The 19701-nt window shown below is 40.7% G+C and overlaps 1 protein-coding gene across 1 annotated transcript in view; it reads right to left on the bottom strand.

Moving 5' to 3' along the window:
- The window catches only part of LOC109930359 (propionyl-CoA carboxylase alpha chain, mitochondrial-like), a 123717-nt gene that overhangs the window by 96916 nt on the left and 7100 nt on the right, over window positions 1–19701 (bottom strand). The window contains exon 2 of the mRNA XM_048598173.1: window positions 10894–10947. Within this exon, the coding sequence (XP_048454130.1) occupies window positions 10894–10920 (27 nt within the window). The 5' untranslated portion in view covers window positions 10921–10947. The remainder of the gene's footprint in view (window positions 1–10893; window positions 10948–19701) is intronic.

Raw genomic sequence — 19701 nt, 5'->3', positions numbered from 1 at the left:
CCCTTTTCTGATGAAGGGTCTAGGCCCGAAACGTCAGCCTCTCTGCTCCTATGATGCTGCTTGGCCTGCTGTGTTCATCCAGCCCTGCACCTTGTTGTCTTGGAAACAATTCTGGCCCATTCTGCTGTGTCACTGTTGATGCTGTAATGGAACTACCTGTTATTATAGTGACTCTACCTGATATTTCCAAAATCTCTGATATTTTTCATGTTAATTTCCTCAAGTCTGCTTCAGTAATTATGTGGAATTGTAATACTTTCTGTTGAAATAACTTCTGCTTTACTCTTTCTAGAAGAAATCCTAAATTTATACTTTCCAGGTGCTGATGCTCAACCAATGCAAATATCTTTCCCTATTTACCCTCCCAAACCATTTCCTAATTTTGAATACTTCTGCTATATCCTCTACTGCTGAGAGGTTAAAACCCTCTGATTCCTGGTATTATACAAATGAACCTGTCTGCTGCTGGTTATTTGTTGCCTTCAGACTCAACTATTTTAATGTTCTTCTACCTTCAACTCCGTGTAAACTTCAACTCATCCTCAGTTCTGTGTCTATGTCCTAACTCACACCAAGTCCCTGTCACCCAATCCCTCCCATGCTCATCACCTCCATCAGCTCCCAGTCTGGCAAAACTTTATTTTCAGTTTCCATTTTCAAACCCCTTCAAGGCCTCACCTCTTCTCACCTCTGTAACCAGCCCTACACAAACTCAACATTCGTCCAATTCTAAACTCTTGCACTCCTCAAACATATATCAACACATCACTGGCAGCCTAGCTTTCAGTGCCCTATGTCCAAAGCTTCAAAATTTCATCACCAAACCATTCTGTCTCTGCCTCCTCCTTTTAGCAGGAGGTAATGGCCTAATGGTATTATCGCTGGACTGTTAATCCAGAGACCCAAGTAACGTTCTGGGGAGCTGGGTTCGAATCCCACCATAGTAGATGGTGGAATTTGAATTCAATTAAAAAACTAAATTAGGAATCCAATGATGACCACGAATCCATTGCAGATTGTTGGAAATCACTTATGTCCTTCAGGGACAGAAACAGCCATCTTTACCTGGTCTGGCTTATGTGTGACTCCAGACCCACAGCAATGTCATTGACTCTTAACTGCCCTCTGGGCAATTAGGGATGGGCATAAATTCTGGCCTAGCCAGTGTCACCCTCATCCCGTGATGAATTAAAAAAAAGGTACTCCATAAATTCCACCTCTCTGAACCAAGCTTCTGGTCACTTGTTAAAGTATTTTTTTATGTGGCTCAGCGTCAAATTTTGGTCCAATTATGTCCCTCACTTGGTATGTTTTTATTATATTGATGGTGTTATATCAATCTAAATGGTTGTTATTTTGTTGAGCATTATAAATCAGTTCAGTTTCTTCCGTAACAAGGAACCCAAAGTGAACAAAAAATAACTGTTATAGATTCATCGTAGTTTAGAAGAATTTGTGCTGTAACATTAAATAACACTTATCCATGACAATCAAAAGCCATTTGGGATCCTGCAGATTGTGCCCTTGTTACACTGACTGTTTCTAGTTACGACACAATCATTTGCTTGACACTGCATTGTAATAATGGCAGGTAAGGTAGCTTGCAAAATATTGGAACAACACAAGCACTGCACAAAAGTCAGTGTGTGAAGTACAGTAATGCCTCTTTAAAATTCCAATATTAATTTGGAAAGCAGAATTTGGGAAGAGATGGGCTGCATGAATTGTACTCAGTTGAGAGAACTGCCAAGGCAGTTTCATTATTAAGCTGTCAATGTAAATAGGCTACGAGAGTTAATCATGTAAATGAAAATGGTGCGTGACTGCAGGAGGGGGTACCCTTTACGGAATGGGTCAAGAAACATTATAGGACCAGCACAGGAGAAGCTCTAACCTGCATCTAACTTGCACTTTACCTGACCTAAGATGACTTGATGCTGTCACTACAGAGAGGGAAGATGTTTCATTCTCCAGTACAATTATTCTTCAACACAAGCAACAAGATAGAAGCAAGAAAACATTAAAGTTAAAACAAAAAGAAAACAACATAAACAATATAATCTGGCAATTACAATTTTATTAGCTTCGAGCAAACAGGCATCAGGCATTTACTGTTTTAAGAGATTATGTATGAATCCAGAATTAGCTACAACTACTGCTTAGGTTAATAAACATGGAATGCTGTATTTTAAAACTGCGTTATTTTCCCTGCCAGGAGATATATTAAATGCCAGGAACGACACTGCTCTAGATATTCACTACATGGAAACTACAGCAGAAAAGCAGGAATTTCAGCCAAGCTGGTCTATGCCATTGTTTATACTGCACAGAACCTCATCCCACCCCTACAACACGTTGTACATTTAACACAATAAAATATAAGGTACTCCACAAGCAGATAATAAGGAAAATTGGACATTGAGCCTCTGAAAGTGGCCAAAAGCATGGTCAAAAACATGGATTTAAGGAACATGGTAAAGGAGAAAAGATAGCTGAACAAGAGGTTTAAGGAGGGAAATTTAGGGAGGATGGTCAACTGTGGAACAATTAAAATTGGGCCAAACCCAGAAGGCCTGAATTGGAGAGGGACAGACATCTTGGAGGGTTGAAACGCTGGAGATTTCAGAGATAGGGAAGGAGTAAGAATTTGAAAACAAGGAATGAAAATTTGATATTTGAGGTGTAGCTTAATGAAGAGCCAACATAAATCAGCAAGCTGCACAGAGGACAGAGCAACAGAATGTGATACAAATAAGGACGTGGCAGCAGAGTTTTGAATGAGCTCAAAATTACGAGTAGCAAACATCAGACAAATTAAAATGCAGCAAGCAAATAGCTTCAGTCGTAGTGCTGCAAAATCAAAGTATAACATAATACACAATTAGTATAGTCCAAAGCCTTCACTAAAAAAAACCTAACATAGAATTGTGCTTGCCATTAATGTCAGTATTTCAAATGAATCATTATATCCCAGCTGATGCCCTTCTAACTGGCAACATGACTGGATTTACAATCAATCCCCTTACGATGCAAAGGTCAGTGGAGTATGTGCTAAGTAGCATCATGCTGGCAAAGGAAGTTGAAGTGGTACTGACAGCTGGAAAAAATACTGATGCACAATACGGCAGACTGAACTTGGCAAATTTGCATCAGAAGCCACCAAACAAACCAGGTAGTACAAAAACAGTCAAAATTTATGCATTAAAGTAGTTATTGTGGCTTGGCAGTGCAATATACATATCCAAAAATACAAGAAAACCTTAACTAACTACTGTAGGAGAAAATTAGGCTGCCTGAATTAAAAGTAGTTAAAGTAGAATTTAATACTTTGACTTTTATTTTAATGGCTGTATCAATATTTAACATAATTGGCAAAAGAACAAAAGAGAAAAAGGTTTCTTTTTGCTACACTTATGCAATAGCAATCTGGAATGCATTAGCTGAATGGGCAGCGGAAGCAAACTGAAGAACAACTTTCCAAAAGCAAATGGATAAATCCTTAAAGTGAACTCACTAGAATCACAAAACCATACAGTACAACCAGAGGCCATTCAGCCTACTGTGTCTATGCCAGTTCATTAAATGAGCAATCCAATTAGCCCCATCAACTCCTGCTCGCCTCCCCCTGTCTCTTCTAGTAACCATAAGACACTCTGTTACACAGAATTACACAAAAACAGGCCACTATGTTATGTAAACAACACAGTACTGAATGAAGAGAAATATGCAATCATAAAACTGAGCTCTTTGTTAACTGTGGCAAAGCAAACAAATGTTTACACAATTAATAACGTGTTTGCGTGTGTGTTCTGTGGGTCTAAATCCTCCTTTAACTAAATGTGCTTGGTGGTTGCTTTTCTCCCTTGTTCGCATTTACTAACAAAACTGTATTCCTAGCAACCGTGCTTGTTAAAAGTCAGATGCTTCCGTGGTTTTGACAACAAAAACGAATTTATTTAGCACTTTAAACACAGAATACAACACCGGGGCATTTCAAAGGGACTTCAGCAATCAACATTTGACACTTGAGGAAATATTAGGGCATGTGGCCAAAGACTTGAGCAAAGAGCTAGCTTTTAAGAAGCATCTTAAAAGAAAACAGAGAAACAGAAACACAGGAAAGTCGAGGGATGGAATTCCAGAAAATACACTGTGGCAGTTCAAAGCTTCAGAAAACGCTAAAGAGGCTGGAATTGGAGGAGTAGAAATATCTGCAAGTTATGCATGTGGTGCTGTGCAGGCGGGTGAACAACACAACTTGCATTTATATAGTGCCTTTCTCATAATCATACATCACAAAGTGCTTCACAGGAGCACGAAGAATGAAATGGAGAGACCAAGCCAGGAAAAGAGTTATGAGAACAGGTGTACAGAAATATCTAAACCATTATTTTAGAAGAAGAGAGTTGAGAAATGAAAGGTACAATGCAAAAGATTTAGGAAAAGAATTCCAGAATTTAGGGTGAGCAAATTAGGAATGCACAAGTGCCCAGAATTGGAAACATTGAAAGAAGATTTCACAGCTTTAGATTTAGAAGCAAATAGACTCTTTCACAGAAGTTCAACGCCATCCACCCACCACCACTGAAGGCTCCTCTTGAGATTTTCTCGAGGACCACATTTTGATTTTTCAGAGACACCATTTGGTTCCTGGGGCCTCCTTTTACAGTCTCAGTAACTCATTTAGAAGGTGATGGATTCACATAGCAATATTACTTTTTACATTTGAGTATTGCTGCCAAAGACTCATTCCGTTGAAGCATTTCATCTTGTATTCATCAGGAGAATTCATAAGAAATGCCAATTCGAGGGGAAAACCATTTGTAAAATATTTAAAATTGCTCTCTCCCCTTTTCAAACCCTCTCTCGCCATAGTGCAGACCTTCTTTGCCTTCCTTTACAAGCCCTCAACCCCATTTGGAGACTTTCACTCCACTTTGTAGATACTCTTCCTTCTTTGCAGCCTTACTTTCCCCTAGTCCCTCATGCTCCAGCCCCTTTCCACAGGCCCCAGGCTCATCAGACCATCTCTACAGGCCCCAGCCTCACCAGTCCAGCTCCCCGATGCCATCTTTGCCAGCCTCACTTCCTATGCCCCTTGTTCTCAGCTCAGATTTGCTGCTGACCAGCTCTTCACCATTTCTGCCCACTTTTTAATAATGGGCTGATATTCCTCTGCTTGATTCGCTCCCATGATTGAATTTGACTGAGCATTTTGGTGGCTATCCAAGCTTGCTCACTGCATTTTGAGCCCTGGTCTGCAGAAACTAATATTAAGATGTTCGTATGAAATTCAATCTACTGAAAACTTAGGTTGACACACTGGCTTAGGAAAACATAATAGAAGCTCTAGAATTCGATGCAGCCGGTTGCTTGGAAAAAGCTACTAATTAGACAATTTTTATATTGCAAATTTAATGTAATTAAACATCCCCTGGTGCTTTACAGGAGCAATTAACATGCAAAATTTGACTTTGAGCCACCTAAGGAGATATTAGGACAGATGACGACCAAAAACACGGTCAAAGAGATAAGTTTCAAGGACTGGTCTATAGGAAAGGTTTAGGGACCTTCAAATCAAGTCCTACACTCACTCAACACTACTCTGTCAGTTCCGCTAATCTGCGTACTCACTACCATCAGAGGAGCATAGAAAAAGGGTAGGCCATTCAAACCATCAAGCCTGCTTCACCATTCAATCAGATCATGGCCAATCATCCAGCTCAATGTCACATTAATTAGCTATCTCCATATCAATGTCAGTAGTGTCCAGAAGTCTACTGATTTCTGTCTTCAACACGCTCACTGATTGAGACGAGAATTCCAAAGATGTACCGCCCTCTAGGTGAATGAATTCCTCCTCATCTCGACATCGCTGTAATGTGACTTGTAACACTGGAGAATTGTCTAATAAGGGAAGAAACAGCAGGCACAGTCTTAAAAATTGTCATCACTTTATACATGAGCTGCAAGAGAGCTGAAGGACTGGCACTTGTTACAAAACCGAATCCACTGGCAGTTTTGAAGCTTCAAAGGTCTCATCTGAATTATATTAGTGCTTTACAGTTTAGCAGAATGAACATCGGCCAGCCTAAAGGAGGAAACAGGCAATTTGAACTAAAGAACAAAGGTGACTAACAAACTGCAACGAGCTTCAGACACTCCTGCATAAACTACAAAAGTGGAGAGAATTTCTATGTTCTTTTTGAGATAAAGCCTTAGAAAAAAATGTCTCAGCAACACTCTGGCGGGAAGAGGCAGCAGCACGACTGTGATTAACAGAATTCTAGGCAACAGTCAATAAGTTAACAGACGAGGCCAGGTTGTCTCTCTTTATTGGGCACTGACACTCCGTTAATCCTCTGGCATAACCTGCTGGCAAGTTCCTCCTTCTTGCCGATTCTATCATTTGCTGGATTGAATGACTGAGGGAAAAAGGCAGAATCCAATAGAAGCCTGAACGACATGGTTCATATGAGATATCTGGAAGAGTCACACAAGACGTCCTTTGAGGGCTTTCTCGAATGTGGGAGCAACAAATCACATTTTCCATCAGAGTCCCAGGCATCAAGACAAGATTCTTGCTCAGGAGCAGCGAAATGCCTATTACCAGGGGTTATTGTCCATCATCATCCTTATTAACTCAGGATTTCATCTCAATAATATGGAGGTTCCAATTCCACCATGTACCAGATAGAAACCTAGATGCCAGGAATTGTCATGAAAGTTGGAGCAGCTACCTGGTGACTCCAGCTCGCTCCTCTACACTGCCACCTCTGAAAGCAACCTCGTGGGCACACTCCAGGGCAGTGGTTGCATGCACCCCATGTCCATTGACCTTGGCATTGAATACTTGCCAGCCTCTACACAACATCATGGCACATCCCTGGGGCTGCCTAGGGGCTGTTTCCTTGCTTTCTTAGCATCCACTCACTTTGTGTCGACCTGGATGTCCATTTCTGGATTACCATTTCTGCTTTGCCTTTCTGCACATTACCCCATCAGCCAGACTTTAAAGGCACACACTGACTGGGTGTGGCCTTGCAGGGTAGCACAGACACAAAACTAGGCAGGTTGGCATGCCTGGCAGCAGTGCTCATTCAAGGGTGTTGTCATGTTGTAAGGCATGACACTATGTCCATCTCACACCTGCACCACGTTCCAACAGGCTGTGCAACAAACACATTGTATGTGCATTAATGTAATGGCCATATCTCAAAATCAAAAAGGGAGTAGTCCTCAGTGGTGTAAAATAAAGCAGAGAACTGCAAGTTCTGAAGAACTGGAACAAAAACAAAAATTGCTGGAGAAACTCAACAGGTCTGGCAGCATTTGTGGCGATAAAGCAGAGCTAATTTTTCACGTCAGTGACCATTCTTCAGAACTGATAGTTGCCATGAAAAGGTGGTATTTATGCTGATGAAGGTGGGGGGGTAGTGAGCAGACAGCTGGAGACAGAGACCAGAGAAAAAGAAACAAAGTTAGAAAGACAAAGTACTTGATAGTAAGCTGTTGAGGAAGAAAAGTTGATAATGGGGAATATGAACAGGTGAAAATGGATTGACTGTGCTGAAAGTAGTCCATGAGATGACAGGAGCTGGGGAGTGTGGTTAAGGGTATTCAGGCCCTAAAATTATTGAACTTGAGTTTGAGTCCTGAAGGCCGCAGGGTCCCCAAGCGGAAAATGAGATGCTGTTCTTCCAGTTTACACTGAGCCTTGCTGCAGCAGGCCTGAAACAGAAATAATTGCCAGGGAACATGGTAGTGTGTTGAAGTGGCAAGCATAAGGAAGCTCGGGGTTATGAAGCTACCTAACTTGTGCAAGTGCACATCTGGGCTTCCATTATGGCTCTGCCAGCAGAGAAGATAGGCTATTTCGGATGGCCCAGCAATGACGAGTTCTTCCAGCCCAGGCAAGTGGTAGAACTGGGCTACCATCAGACGGGGGGGATGCCAAAAGGGTGGGTTAGGTAGTTAATGAGATGGGAACATTCACGTGAGAAAACTCTCTAGGCCTCGTGAAGAGAAACCGTCCATGAAACTTGACAACAAAAAATGGTTAGATTCAGCTGTTAGGAACTGGAGGATGCCATTCAGTTCCTCAAGCCCAATATGAACAATGACAAACTAGTCCAATCTGGCCCACTCATCCTATCCCACATAATTATGATACCTTGTGTGTCACCAGATATACCTAACCCCATCCAAAACTAGACAATCTCCTGAGGAAATTGAGGAAGCTGATTAAAAGCGCAGGCAAAATTGGAGATGAACCAATCGGGAAATTCTTTGCTTGCCCACAGTAATGATCAAAATGGGTCCAGGAGATCACTCTGGCCGTGAATTACCTGGAATATCTACCTTCTGATAGAGGTGACACCCACCCAGCCAGAAACAGATCTGAGTGAAAGAACGTAACAAATCAGTAACCACTTCATGAACCAGCCACCTGATCCAGTGATCCTTTAATCTCGTGGAATGTTTTGCTGCTCATTTAAGGCTTGGCTGATCTGTAACTCAATTCTATTTATCAACCGTGGTTATGGTTCCCTTAACCTTATAAAACGTAGCAATCCCAGTCCTGAAAATTCCAAAATGACCCCTAACATCCACAGCCTTTTGGGGAAAGAGTCCCAGATTTCCACAGGTTTCTTGATCCACTCCTAAATCACCTAGCCCTAATTTTAATAGCACCTTTTTACAAAATATACTTTATTCATAAAATTTGTAAAAGTATGGTATATTTAAAATTGCAAGTCAAATGCAATCAAGTTCAAAGATGTGCAAGTTAGGTAGATTGGCCATGCTAAATTGCCCATAGTGTCCAGAGATGTGCAGGCTAGGTGGGTTAGCCATGGGAAATGCAGGGTTACAGTGATAGGGCAAGGGTGTGGGTCTGCTCTTCGAAGCGTTGGTGTGGACTCGATAGGCCAAATGGCCTGCTTCCACACTGCAGAGATTCTATAATTCCATGAAATCAATGTATTTCAATGTGTATGTTGCTCACTAAATTTACATATGGTTTATATTTTACCTCATTCTTTTACAGGTCAACCATACAGCTTGAGGGGCTTTCCTGAGTTTCCAGTCTCTTGGTCTATCATGGCTGAAGTGCCTTAGATAGTGGTCTTTTCTCATTGTGCCTATCCAGTGGCTGCACTGAGCTTTCATGTATTCCTCACTATATCAAGCAGGATCTGGAATATGCAAGTCAACAACACACAGTCAAGGACACCTCTTTACACTGGAAGATCTGCAAGTTTTGGGAAGATCAAAGAGCATTTTTCACTGGGTTAATGGTCCTTTAGCTACAGAAAATGTTTATTTTAACATTCGTACAGCACAGAGACCTGTATCATAGAGCTGCTCAGGGTGACCTTTGTTTTGCTTTCGCCCACTAGAGCAAACATTTTCTCTCTGTTACTGTTTCTATACTTCTCATTACTTTATGATTTTAAATCCATTGGTTTGATCAGCTTTTGACAAACACCATTTATACAACTTGTCCTCATAATCTAACCACTTAAATCCTGGAACCTTTCATGTGAATTTGTGATATATTCGGTCTAAGGTCCACATAGCTTCCATGGGGTAAGGTCTTTTGTTTTTATTCATTCACAGGATGAGGGCATCACTGGCTCGGCCAACATTTATTGTCCATCCCCAACTGCCCAGTGGCAATTAAGCTGACAGTCAACCACATTGCAGTGGGTCTAGAGTAACGTGTAGACCAGACCAGGTAAGGATTGCAGTTTCCTTCCCTAAAGGACATTAGTGAACCAGATCGGTTTTTCTGACAAACGACAGTGGATTCATGGTCATCATGAGACTCTTAATTCCAGATTTTATTGAATTCAAATTCTATCATCTGCCATGGTGGGATTTGAACCCAGGTCCCCAGAACGTTACCTGGGTCTCTAGGTGAGCAGTCCAGCGATAATACCACTAGGTGATTGCCTCCCCGCAAAGCTGCTAAAAACTAAACTTTACGCCAGACTAGATCTGACTAAGGATCTAAGCAAGAAAAGCATAATTTCCTGAAACATTAACTGTTTCTCTCTCCAAAGATGCTGCCAGACATGCTAAGTTTCTCCAGCATTCTCTGTATTTATTACATAAATTCCTCACTTTTCAATTCCATCCCCTTGAGATGAAGGGCAAAACTCCATTCTCGTTTACAATACCTTTTGTTCCTGTGCACCATTTTTTAGTAATATGTGTACACAAACACCCAAATCCCTTTATTCTTCCACATCTTCTAGACTCTCGTTATTAAGAGACGGTACCAATGTGTCTTTCTCAGGTCCTCACATTTCTTCACAATGACCTCCAACTTCATTATTTGTCCCTTGGCATCAAGGTATTTGCTGTGCCTTCCAACTTAGTGTCACCTGTAAACTTCAACATACAACTCTCTATCCACTCATCCAAATCATTAATAGATATGCTGAAAATTGGAGGTCCCAGTTCACCTTTGGGGAACACACTTGCTCCATATTAGAGAATTACCTGGTTTATTCTTTGTTCACAAACTCCTAATCAACCCAAGTTACAAGGTTATCTCCAATTCTACACAGTCTATTTTTTAAATTAATAATCTCTTTTACAGAATCTTAACAAGTGCCTTCTGGAAGTCCATGTGGCCAAAATCCATTGACACTCCCTGATTCACCACAACACTACAAAGCCCATGAAACAAACCTGGAGCCTTCAGGTCTGCGTGGCTTTGTAACAATTCATATAGTGCATTTGCCAACACATCTGAACCCACTAGATCATTTTTTACAAGCTTATTATAAATGGAGCTAATATGAACAACATTATTTACCAGCAACTCTGCATCTCCTACATTACAAAAATATATAGAGCATTTAAGAGTAAATAACAGCTTACCACAGTGCCAAGATACTGAATTTTCATATTTCCAGCTGCATCTCGGGAAAGGCACTGAAAAAGGAAATAATTTGTCACAATAGAAAATCCCAGAGGGTTAAAATCAATTTCTGTTCAGCAAACCAATTATCCAATAATGTTTTGATCTGGACAGAAATAACCTTCATACAGGAAACCAAACTCTTTTCTTGTCACAACATGTTGTAACAGTTGTAACAAGACTATTTTGTTGAACATATGCACAAGAAAACAATATTAACTATTCAGGATGTTGAGTGATAAAAAATTCAGCACTGTAAATGCACAAAAATTGTTAAGTTAAACCTTATTTTATTGAATAAGTAACAATTTTAAAAGAAATCATTTCATGAATAAATTATTACTTGTTTACACGGATATATTTTGACTCAAATCTAGATCTCTAAGCGATAAACATTCAGCGCAACATTTTGAATTCATCAAAACATACAGCTCAGAAGGCCATTCAACGAGTATTGCTTATGCTGCCTCTTTGAAAAAAAATTACTCAGTTAGTCACCAATGCTCTTGACCTACAGCATGGTACTGTTTTTTTAAACGCTTTAAATGTGTGTTCAATTCCTTTGTGAAAATTATTATTGAATTTGCTTCCATCACACTTTTAGGCAGGCCACTCCAGATCACAGCAACAGACTTGGTTTAAAAAAAATTCTCATCACCACCCCATCACCGTCACTTCTGCCAATTATCTTAAATCTGTGTCCTTTGATGCCAGACCTTCCTGTCACCCAAAACAGTTTTTCGCTTTTAAATGGATCAAACTCTTCAGTTTTGAATACCTTTATTAAATTTCTTTTTCACCTTCTCTACTCTAAGGAGAACAATCTGAGCTTCATTGGAAGTCATCCAATTTCTGGCAGATTATCATTTGGCAAAGCCAAGCCTTCAATGAATTACAGGAAAGAAACAGTCTGCATTTATACAGTGCTCTTTAAGCCTTCAAATTGTCCCAAAGTGCACCTCAGTGACTGAAATGTTTGTGATGCGTATTCAATATTGTAAAGTAGAGAAATGCAACTACTCAATTGTGCACAGCAAGGACCCATGAAGAACAATGAGATCCATGATAAAACAAGCTATGTCTTGTTGACATTGGTTAGGGGATAAATATTGGTAAGAGCATGAGGAAGAATACAGCTGCTTGTCTTGCAAAAACACAATAAGATCTTTTACATACACTTCAGAGAGCAAATGAGGTCTTGGTTTAAGACTTATCTCAAAGCCAGAAAATAAAGCAGTTCCTCAGGAGGGTACTGAAGTATCAATCCAGATTATGTGCTCGGCTCCCTACAGTAACAAACGGATGTAACTATCTTTGACATCAAGGCAAAATTAATTTCAGTTGAAATGTGATTGTCAATTTCTCATGTGACACACAGCCTTATTCTTCTCTCACCTTCCATAGCAACAGATAACGTACAAACAAGTTACTATAAACAAAGGATGCTTAACTGTCAGCAAGCTCTCCTCTGCAATTTTTTCTATCCTTTCCTGTGGGAGAACCTTCTCATTTCCATTCAATACCATTCACTCAGCAACTCATCTTAAAAAGGTGGGGCAAGATTGAAGCAACACATGCCTACCATAATGTTCTCATTTTATGATGATTTAAAGGAGTTGATAAAATATGAAGAAATTATTTAGTCTTTTGGAGGGAGTCCAGAATCTTATAAACAGAGCTTGGCTGTTTAAAGGCAATGCCAGGAAGGGCTTCTTTACACAAAAATTGGTGGTGAAACTCTGGAACTCCCTCTCCCAAAAAGTTATTGAAAGTGGGACACTGAATTGAAAAGGTTAAATCTAAAATTGATAAGGTTTTAAGGAGCTGAAGGAAATCAGTATTAATCACAAAATGGTTTTAAGAAAATAAATAGAGTGAAAGGCTTACAAAACACCAGGGACTAATAACCAAATATTTTCCAAATATTGACTGGAAACGCTATAGTTCAAGTACTTTAGATGGGTCAGTTTTTGTCCAATGTGTGCAGGAGGGTTTCCTGACACAGTATGTAGATAGGCCAACAAGAGGCGAGGCCACATTGGATTTGGTACTGGGTAATGAACCAGGCCAGGTGTTAGATTTGGAGGTAGGTGAGCACTTTGGTGATAGTGAACACAATTCAGTTACGTTTACTTTAGCGATGGAAAGGGATAGGTATATACTGCAGGGCAAGAGTTATAGCTGGGGGAAAGGCAATTATGAGGCGATTAGGCAAGATTTAGGATGCATAGGATGGAGAAGGAAACTGCAGGGGCTGGGCACAATTGAAATGTGGAGCTTGTTCAAGGAACAGCTACTGCATGTCCTTGAGAAGTATGTACCTGTCAGGCAGGGAGGAAGTGGTCGAGTGAGGGAACCGTGGTTTACTAAAGAAGTTGAATCACTTGTCAAGAGGAAGAAGGAGGCTTATGTAGAGATGAGGCGTGAAGGCTCAGTTAGGGCACTTGAGAGTTACAAGTTAGCCAGGAAGGACCTAAAGAGAGAGCTAAGAAGAGCCAGGAGGGGACATGAGAAGTCTTCAGCAGGTAAGATCAAGGAAAACCCTAAAGCTTTCTACAGGTATGTCAGGAATAAAAGAATGACTACAGTAAGATTAGGGCCAGTCAAGGACAGTAATGGGAAGTTGTGCGTGGAGTCCGAAGAGATAGGAGAGGCGCTAAATGAATATTTTTCATCAGTATTCACAGAGGAAAAAGACAATGTTGTCGAGGAGAATACTGAGATACAAGCTATTAGACTAGACGGGATTGAGGTTCATAAGGAGGAGGTGTTAGCAATTCTGGAAGGTGTGGAAATAGATAAGTCCCCTGGGCCGGATGGGATTTATCCTAGGATTCTCTGGGAAGCTAGAGAAGAGATTGCAGAGCCTTTGGCTTTGATCTTTATGTCATCATTGTCTTCAGGAATAGTGCCCGAAGACTGGAGACTAGCAAATGTTGTCCCCTTGTTCAAGAAGGGGAGTAGAGACAACCCTGGTAATTATAGACCAGTGAGCCTTACTTCGGTTGTGGGTAAAGTGTTGGAAAGGATTATAACAGATAGGATTTATAATCATCTAGAAAGGAATAATTTGATTAGGGATAGTCAACACGGTTTTGTGAAGGGTAGGTCGTGCCTCACAAACCTTATTGAGTTCTTTGAGAAGGTGACCAAACAGGTAGATGAGGGTAAAGCGGTTGATGTGGTGTATATGGATTTCAGTAAACGTTTGATAAGGTTCCCCATGGTAGGCTATTGCAGAAAATACGGAGGCATGGGATTGAGGGTGATTTAGCGGTTTGGATCAGAAATTGGCTAGCTGTAAGAAGACAGAGGGTGGTGGTTGATGGGAAATGTTCATCCTGGAGTTCAGTTACTAGTGGTGTACCTCAAGGATCTGTTTTGGGGCCACTGCTGTTTGTCATTTTTATAAATGACCTGGATGAGGGCGTAGAAGGATGGGTTAGTAAATTTGCGGATGACACCAAAGTTGGTGGAGTTGTGGATACTGCGGAAGGATGTTGCAGGTTACAGAGGGACATAGATAAGCTGCAGAGCTGGGCTGAGAGGTGGCAAATGGAGTTTAATGCGGAAAAGTGTGAGGTGATTCACTTTGGAAGGAGCAACAGGAATACAGAGTACTGGGCTAATGGTAAGGTTCTTGGTAGTGTGGATGAGCAAAGAGATCTCGGTGTCCATGTGCATAGATCACTGAAAGTTGCCACCCAGGTTGATAGTGTTGTTAAGAAGGCGTACGGTATGTTAGGTTTTATTAGTAGAGGGATTGAGTTTCGGAGCCATGAGGTCATGTTGCAGCTGTACAAAACTCTGGTGCGGCCGCACTTGGGAGTATTGCGTACAGTTCTGGTCACCGCATTATAGGAAGGATGTGGAAGCATTGGAAAGGGTGCAGAGGAGATTTACCAGGATGTTGCCTGGTATGGAGGGAAGGTCTTATGAGGAAAGGCTGAGGGACTTGAGGCTGTTTTCGTTAGAGAGAAGAAGGTTAACAGGTGACTTAATAGAGACATACAAGATGATCAGAGGATTAGATAGGGTGGACAGTGGGAGCCTTTTTCCTCGGATGGTGGTGGCTAGCACGAGGGGACATAGCTTTAAATTGAGGGGTGATAGATATAGGACAGATGTCAGAGGTAGGTTCTTTACTCAGAGAGTAGTGAGGGCGTGGAATGCCCTGCCTGCAAGAGTAGTAGACTTGCCAACTTTAAGGGCATTTAAATGGTCATTGGATAAACATATGGATGATAATGGAATAGTTTAGGTTAGATGGACTTCAGATTGGTTTCACAGGTCGGCGCAACATCGAGGGCCGAAGGGCCTGTACTGCGCTGTAATGTTCTATGTTCTATGTTCTAATAACCTACATTCCAGAGTACTAAAGAAGTGGCCCTGGAAATACTGGGTACATTGATCGTCATCTCTAGACTCCAGAGCAGTTCCTACAGACTGGAGGGTGGCAAATGTTACCCCACTGTTTAAAAGAGGAGAGAGAGAAAGCAAGACAATTGCAGGCCGGTTAGTCCAACTTCAGTAATGGAAAAAATGTTAGAGTCTTTCATAAAAGATGCCATAACAAAGTACTTGGAAAATTTAACAGGATTGGACAAAGCCAGCATGGGTTTATGAAAGGCCAATCACATTGAGCAAATCTACTGGACTTTTTTGAGGATTTAAGTAGTAGAATAGAGAAGGGAGAACCAGTAGATGTGGTGTGCTTGGAATTTCAGAAGGCTTTTAATAAGGGTCCCATGTCAGAAGTTATACAATCATATAGCACAGAAACAGGCCCTTTAGCCCAGCTCGTCCATGCTGACCAGGTTTCCTAAACTGAATTAGTCCCATTTGCCTGCGTTTGCCCATATCCCTGTAAACCTTTCCTATCCATGTGCCTGTCCAAATGTTACAACTGTACTTGCCTCTGCCACTTCCTCCTTATATACTCACCACCCTTTGTGTGAAAACATTGCCCCTCAGGTCTCTTTTAAATCTTCCCCTCTCAACTTAAACCTATGCCTCTAGTTATGTATTCCCCCACCCTGGGGAAAAGACCTTGCCTATTCACCTTCTCAACGTCCCTCATGATTTTATAAACCTCTATAACCCCTCAGCCTCCTACACTCCAGGAAAAAATAGTCCCTGCCTATCCATATAAATCAAACCTCTAGTCCTGGTAACATCTTTCTAAGTCTTTTCTGTACCTTTTCCAGTTTATTAACATCCTTCCTGTAGCAGGGCAACCAGAATTGTTGGTGGGTAATTACAGTACATGGGATGGGGGTGATATATCACATGGATTGAAATTTGATTAATAGATAGGAAAAGGAAAGTGGGAATAAATAGATATTTTTTCCATGTGGCAGGCAGTGACTAGTTAGGTATTGCAAGGATCAACGTTTGAGTACCATATGATTTATACATAAATGGCCTGAATGACGGAACTAAATACAACATTTCCATTTCTGATGACATAAAACTTCGCAGGATCAAGAGTTGTGAAGAAGATGCAAGGAGGCTTCAGGTATTTAAATGGGATGGCAGGACTGTCCTTAATGGAGAGATTGGTTTGACTGGGCCTGTATTCACTAGTGTTTAGAAGGATAAGAGGGATCTGACTGGCACATATAAAATTTTAACACGACAGATTTTTTTCCTTGGTTTGGGAGTATGGAACCAAAGGACACAGTTTCAGTGGATTGATCATTTAGAACTGAGGGGTCATGAACTCTGTACTACACAAGGCAGTGGAAGCCAAGTCCACTGAATGTATTCAAGGAAGAGATAGTATATTTTTTACTTTAAAGACTTCAAGGGGTATGGGAAGAAAGCAGGAATATGGCATTGAGTTTGAGGATCAGCCAAAATCATTCTGAATGGTGGAACAGGCTCAAACAGCCAAATGACCTACTCCCGTACTCCTGTTTTTAGTTGCTAAATCAAAACATAGAGACATTTATGAAAGGCTACAGAACCGAGGTGGGTAGCTGGATTTAAGGCATAGCTCAACCAGGAGCTAATTGAATGGTAGAACATGATTGAGGGGATGAATGGTTTCCTCCCATTTTATCTGTGTGCTGGTATAGCTTCCAGAAGCAGTCCCACCTTAAGCAACTGTCCCAGTTGAACTAGCACAGTCGAAGGTAGTTAGAAACAGTGGGGTGGGTACAATTATCTCTGTTTCTGCCTGCCACACTTTGAGGAGGATGTGAAAACTCTTGAGAAGGTGCAAAGGAGCTTTACTAGAATGGTTTCAGGGATGAGGGAATTTAACTGCAAGGCCAGGTTGGAGAAGCTGTGTTGTCCTAACAGAGAATGAAGGAGAATCTAATAGATGTGTACAAACTTGTGACAAGTTTGAATATGATAGAAGAGGACAAGTTGCTCCCTTTACTTATGGTACAAGAACAGAGAAGTAAATTTTAGGATTTAGGCTAGAGATACAAAGTTGGTATTTGGAAGAATTATTTTACAAGGCAAATAACAGTCTAGAATTTGATGTCTGCCAGGGTAATGGAAGCAAAAATATCAATGATTTTAAAAGGAAATAGGCATTTGAGGGAAATAAACATTTAGGGACACAGGGATAGTGTGGGGTACGGGGACTGACTGGTTACTGTAGAGAGCTGCCATACTTGATGGCTGGATAGTCTTTTTTGATACTATAATGACTCTATGATTTCAACCAGGAAAGCAACAGCAGTTTCTATGTGCTGTGAAAGCACTGGGTGGGAAGAAAGAGCCAACAAGATCAGGGAGCCCTTGCTGACTGGCTGACAATTGTATGCTGTTTTGCAGGTCTCCAGACATAACTCTTTACTAGCAAAAATCTTGCAGTAACTGAGTCCACTCTGAAACTACTCTCCTCTGAAATAAGAGATAGCAAGAACTGCAGATGCTGGAGCCAGAGATAACAAAGTGTGGAACTGGAGGAACACAGCAGGCCAGGCAGCATCAGAAGATCAGGAAAGTTGATGTTTCGGGCCGGGACTCTTCTTCAGAAAAAAAGGGTCCTGACCTGAAACGTGAACTTTCCCGCTCCTCTGATGCTGCCTAGCCTACTGAGTTCCTCCAGTTCCACATTTCGTTATCTCCTCTGAAATAATACAAGTTTACAATAGCAAGGATAATGAAAATAATGCTGTACAACCTTTTACACTCACATGACACTTTCTCCAGCAAAACAAATACATGAAACATGGAAGATTTATTTTAATTCACTTACAGACTACTTCAGTGGAGGAAGCAGGAATAGCCATCATTTCCCACAAATGAACGTAAACATGCGTTTTTGGAAAATGCAAAATAGAACAAAGTGGCGGTTTGCTCAAGATGCATTGTACACAGTGCCAACATAAATTAACAAAGTTTGGTCACTCAAGGAGTAAACAGCAAACTACACTGTCAAAATATTTTCATCCTCGTTTTATTTTACAGTCAATTTTATGGACCATTTAAAAAGACTCCCTGAAGAATGAGATTCAACTCAAAGCATTTCTTTCATAAAGGTGAGCTTAATTAGCATGATGCAGTAAAGTTATTATCCAGGTTTTCTTGCAGAGATATCCTTTAAACATTAACTATAAAGTCCTGAAAGCTTATTGTAGTTCAAGACTATTAGATCAAAACAAAAGCAGTCTGACCTTGTTATTTACAAAGCAGGAAAGTGTTGTTTTGTTGACTTAAAGTTGCAACCCTTTAAAAAATGTCTCTAGCTTTTCAAAATATTCTGCACAGCACTTTTGAAGAATTGATTAAATCTGACCTAACCTTCTGTGTGCTGCAACCTAAGCTTGTATGCTTTGCAATAGTGAGCATAAAGACTAAAACAAATGCCATTCAGCCCTGGAACCTGTACAGCCATTCAGCAAGATCATGGCTGACCTGGTCGTAGCCTTAACTCACCTTTCCTGCCTGCCCCTCAAAATTCTTGACTCCCTTGTCAATCAAAAATCTAATTCAGTCTTGAATATATTCAACGACACAGCCTCCACTGTTCTCTTGGGAAGAGAATTTGAAAGACAAGACCCTCAGAGAAAAATAAAACTCCTCCTCATCTGTCTTAAACAGTAAATCCTTGCTCCTGGTTAAATAGCACCCCTCAATTCTAAGAGATAGTAGGAACTCTGCTGGAGTCAGAGATAACACAGTATGGAGCTGGAGGAACACAGCAGGCCAGGCAGCATCAGATTAATTCTAAATTCTAAACTCTCCTACAAGGGGAAACACCCTCTCAGTCTCCACTCTGTCAAGCCTCCTCAGAATCTAATGAATTCCAAACAGTAAAATGCCAACCTATCGAATCTTTCCTCTTTGCAAAAGCCCTTCATCCCAGGAATTCACATTGTGAAATCTTTTTGCACTGCTTCTGATCCAAAAGAGTTTAAAGGAGAATTTAAATGAAATATTTTTAGAATTTTGAAGGAACTTTTAGGGTTGGAGAAATTTTAGATGGAGAAAATTTTTTCTTGCTGCTAGGGTCATAAGAGTTATAAGTTTATAAGATTAGAGCAGAGTTGATGTGTTGATCATAAGATTAGACCAGAGTTGATGTATACCTTAGCACCATGTCCTATTATGTATTGTCTAGCACAAAAGCTTAACAATTACAGATTTAAAATGATTAACCGATCTGAAATATACTGCTTTTTGTGGGAGAAAATTCCACACATCGACCATGCTTTGTGTGAGAAGGGATCTCTCATCTTCTCTCCTGAATAGCCTGACTCAGATTTTAAAACTATTTTCCTTTGCTTAACATCTTAAGCAAAGGA

This window comes from Rhincodon typus, chromosome 6 (assembly GCF_021869965.1).
Source record: "Rhincodon typus isolate 14 chromosome 6, sRhiTyp1.1, whole genome shotgun sequence".
In the NCBI taxonomy this organism is placed as follows: Eukaryota; Metazoa; Chordata; class Chondrichthyes; order Orectolobiformes; family Rhincodontidae; genus Rhincodon; species Rhincodon typus.
The sequence above is the reverse complement of the archived record's forward strand: the minus strand, read 5'-3'. Positions and strand labels throughout refer to the sequence as shown.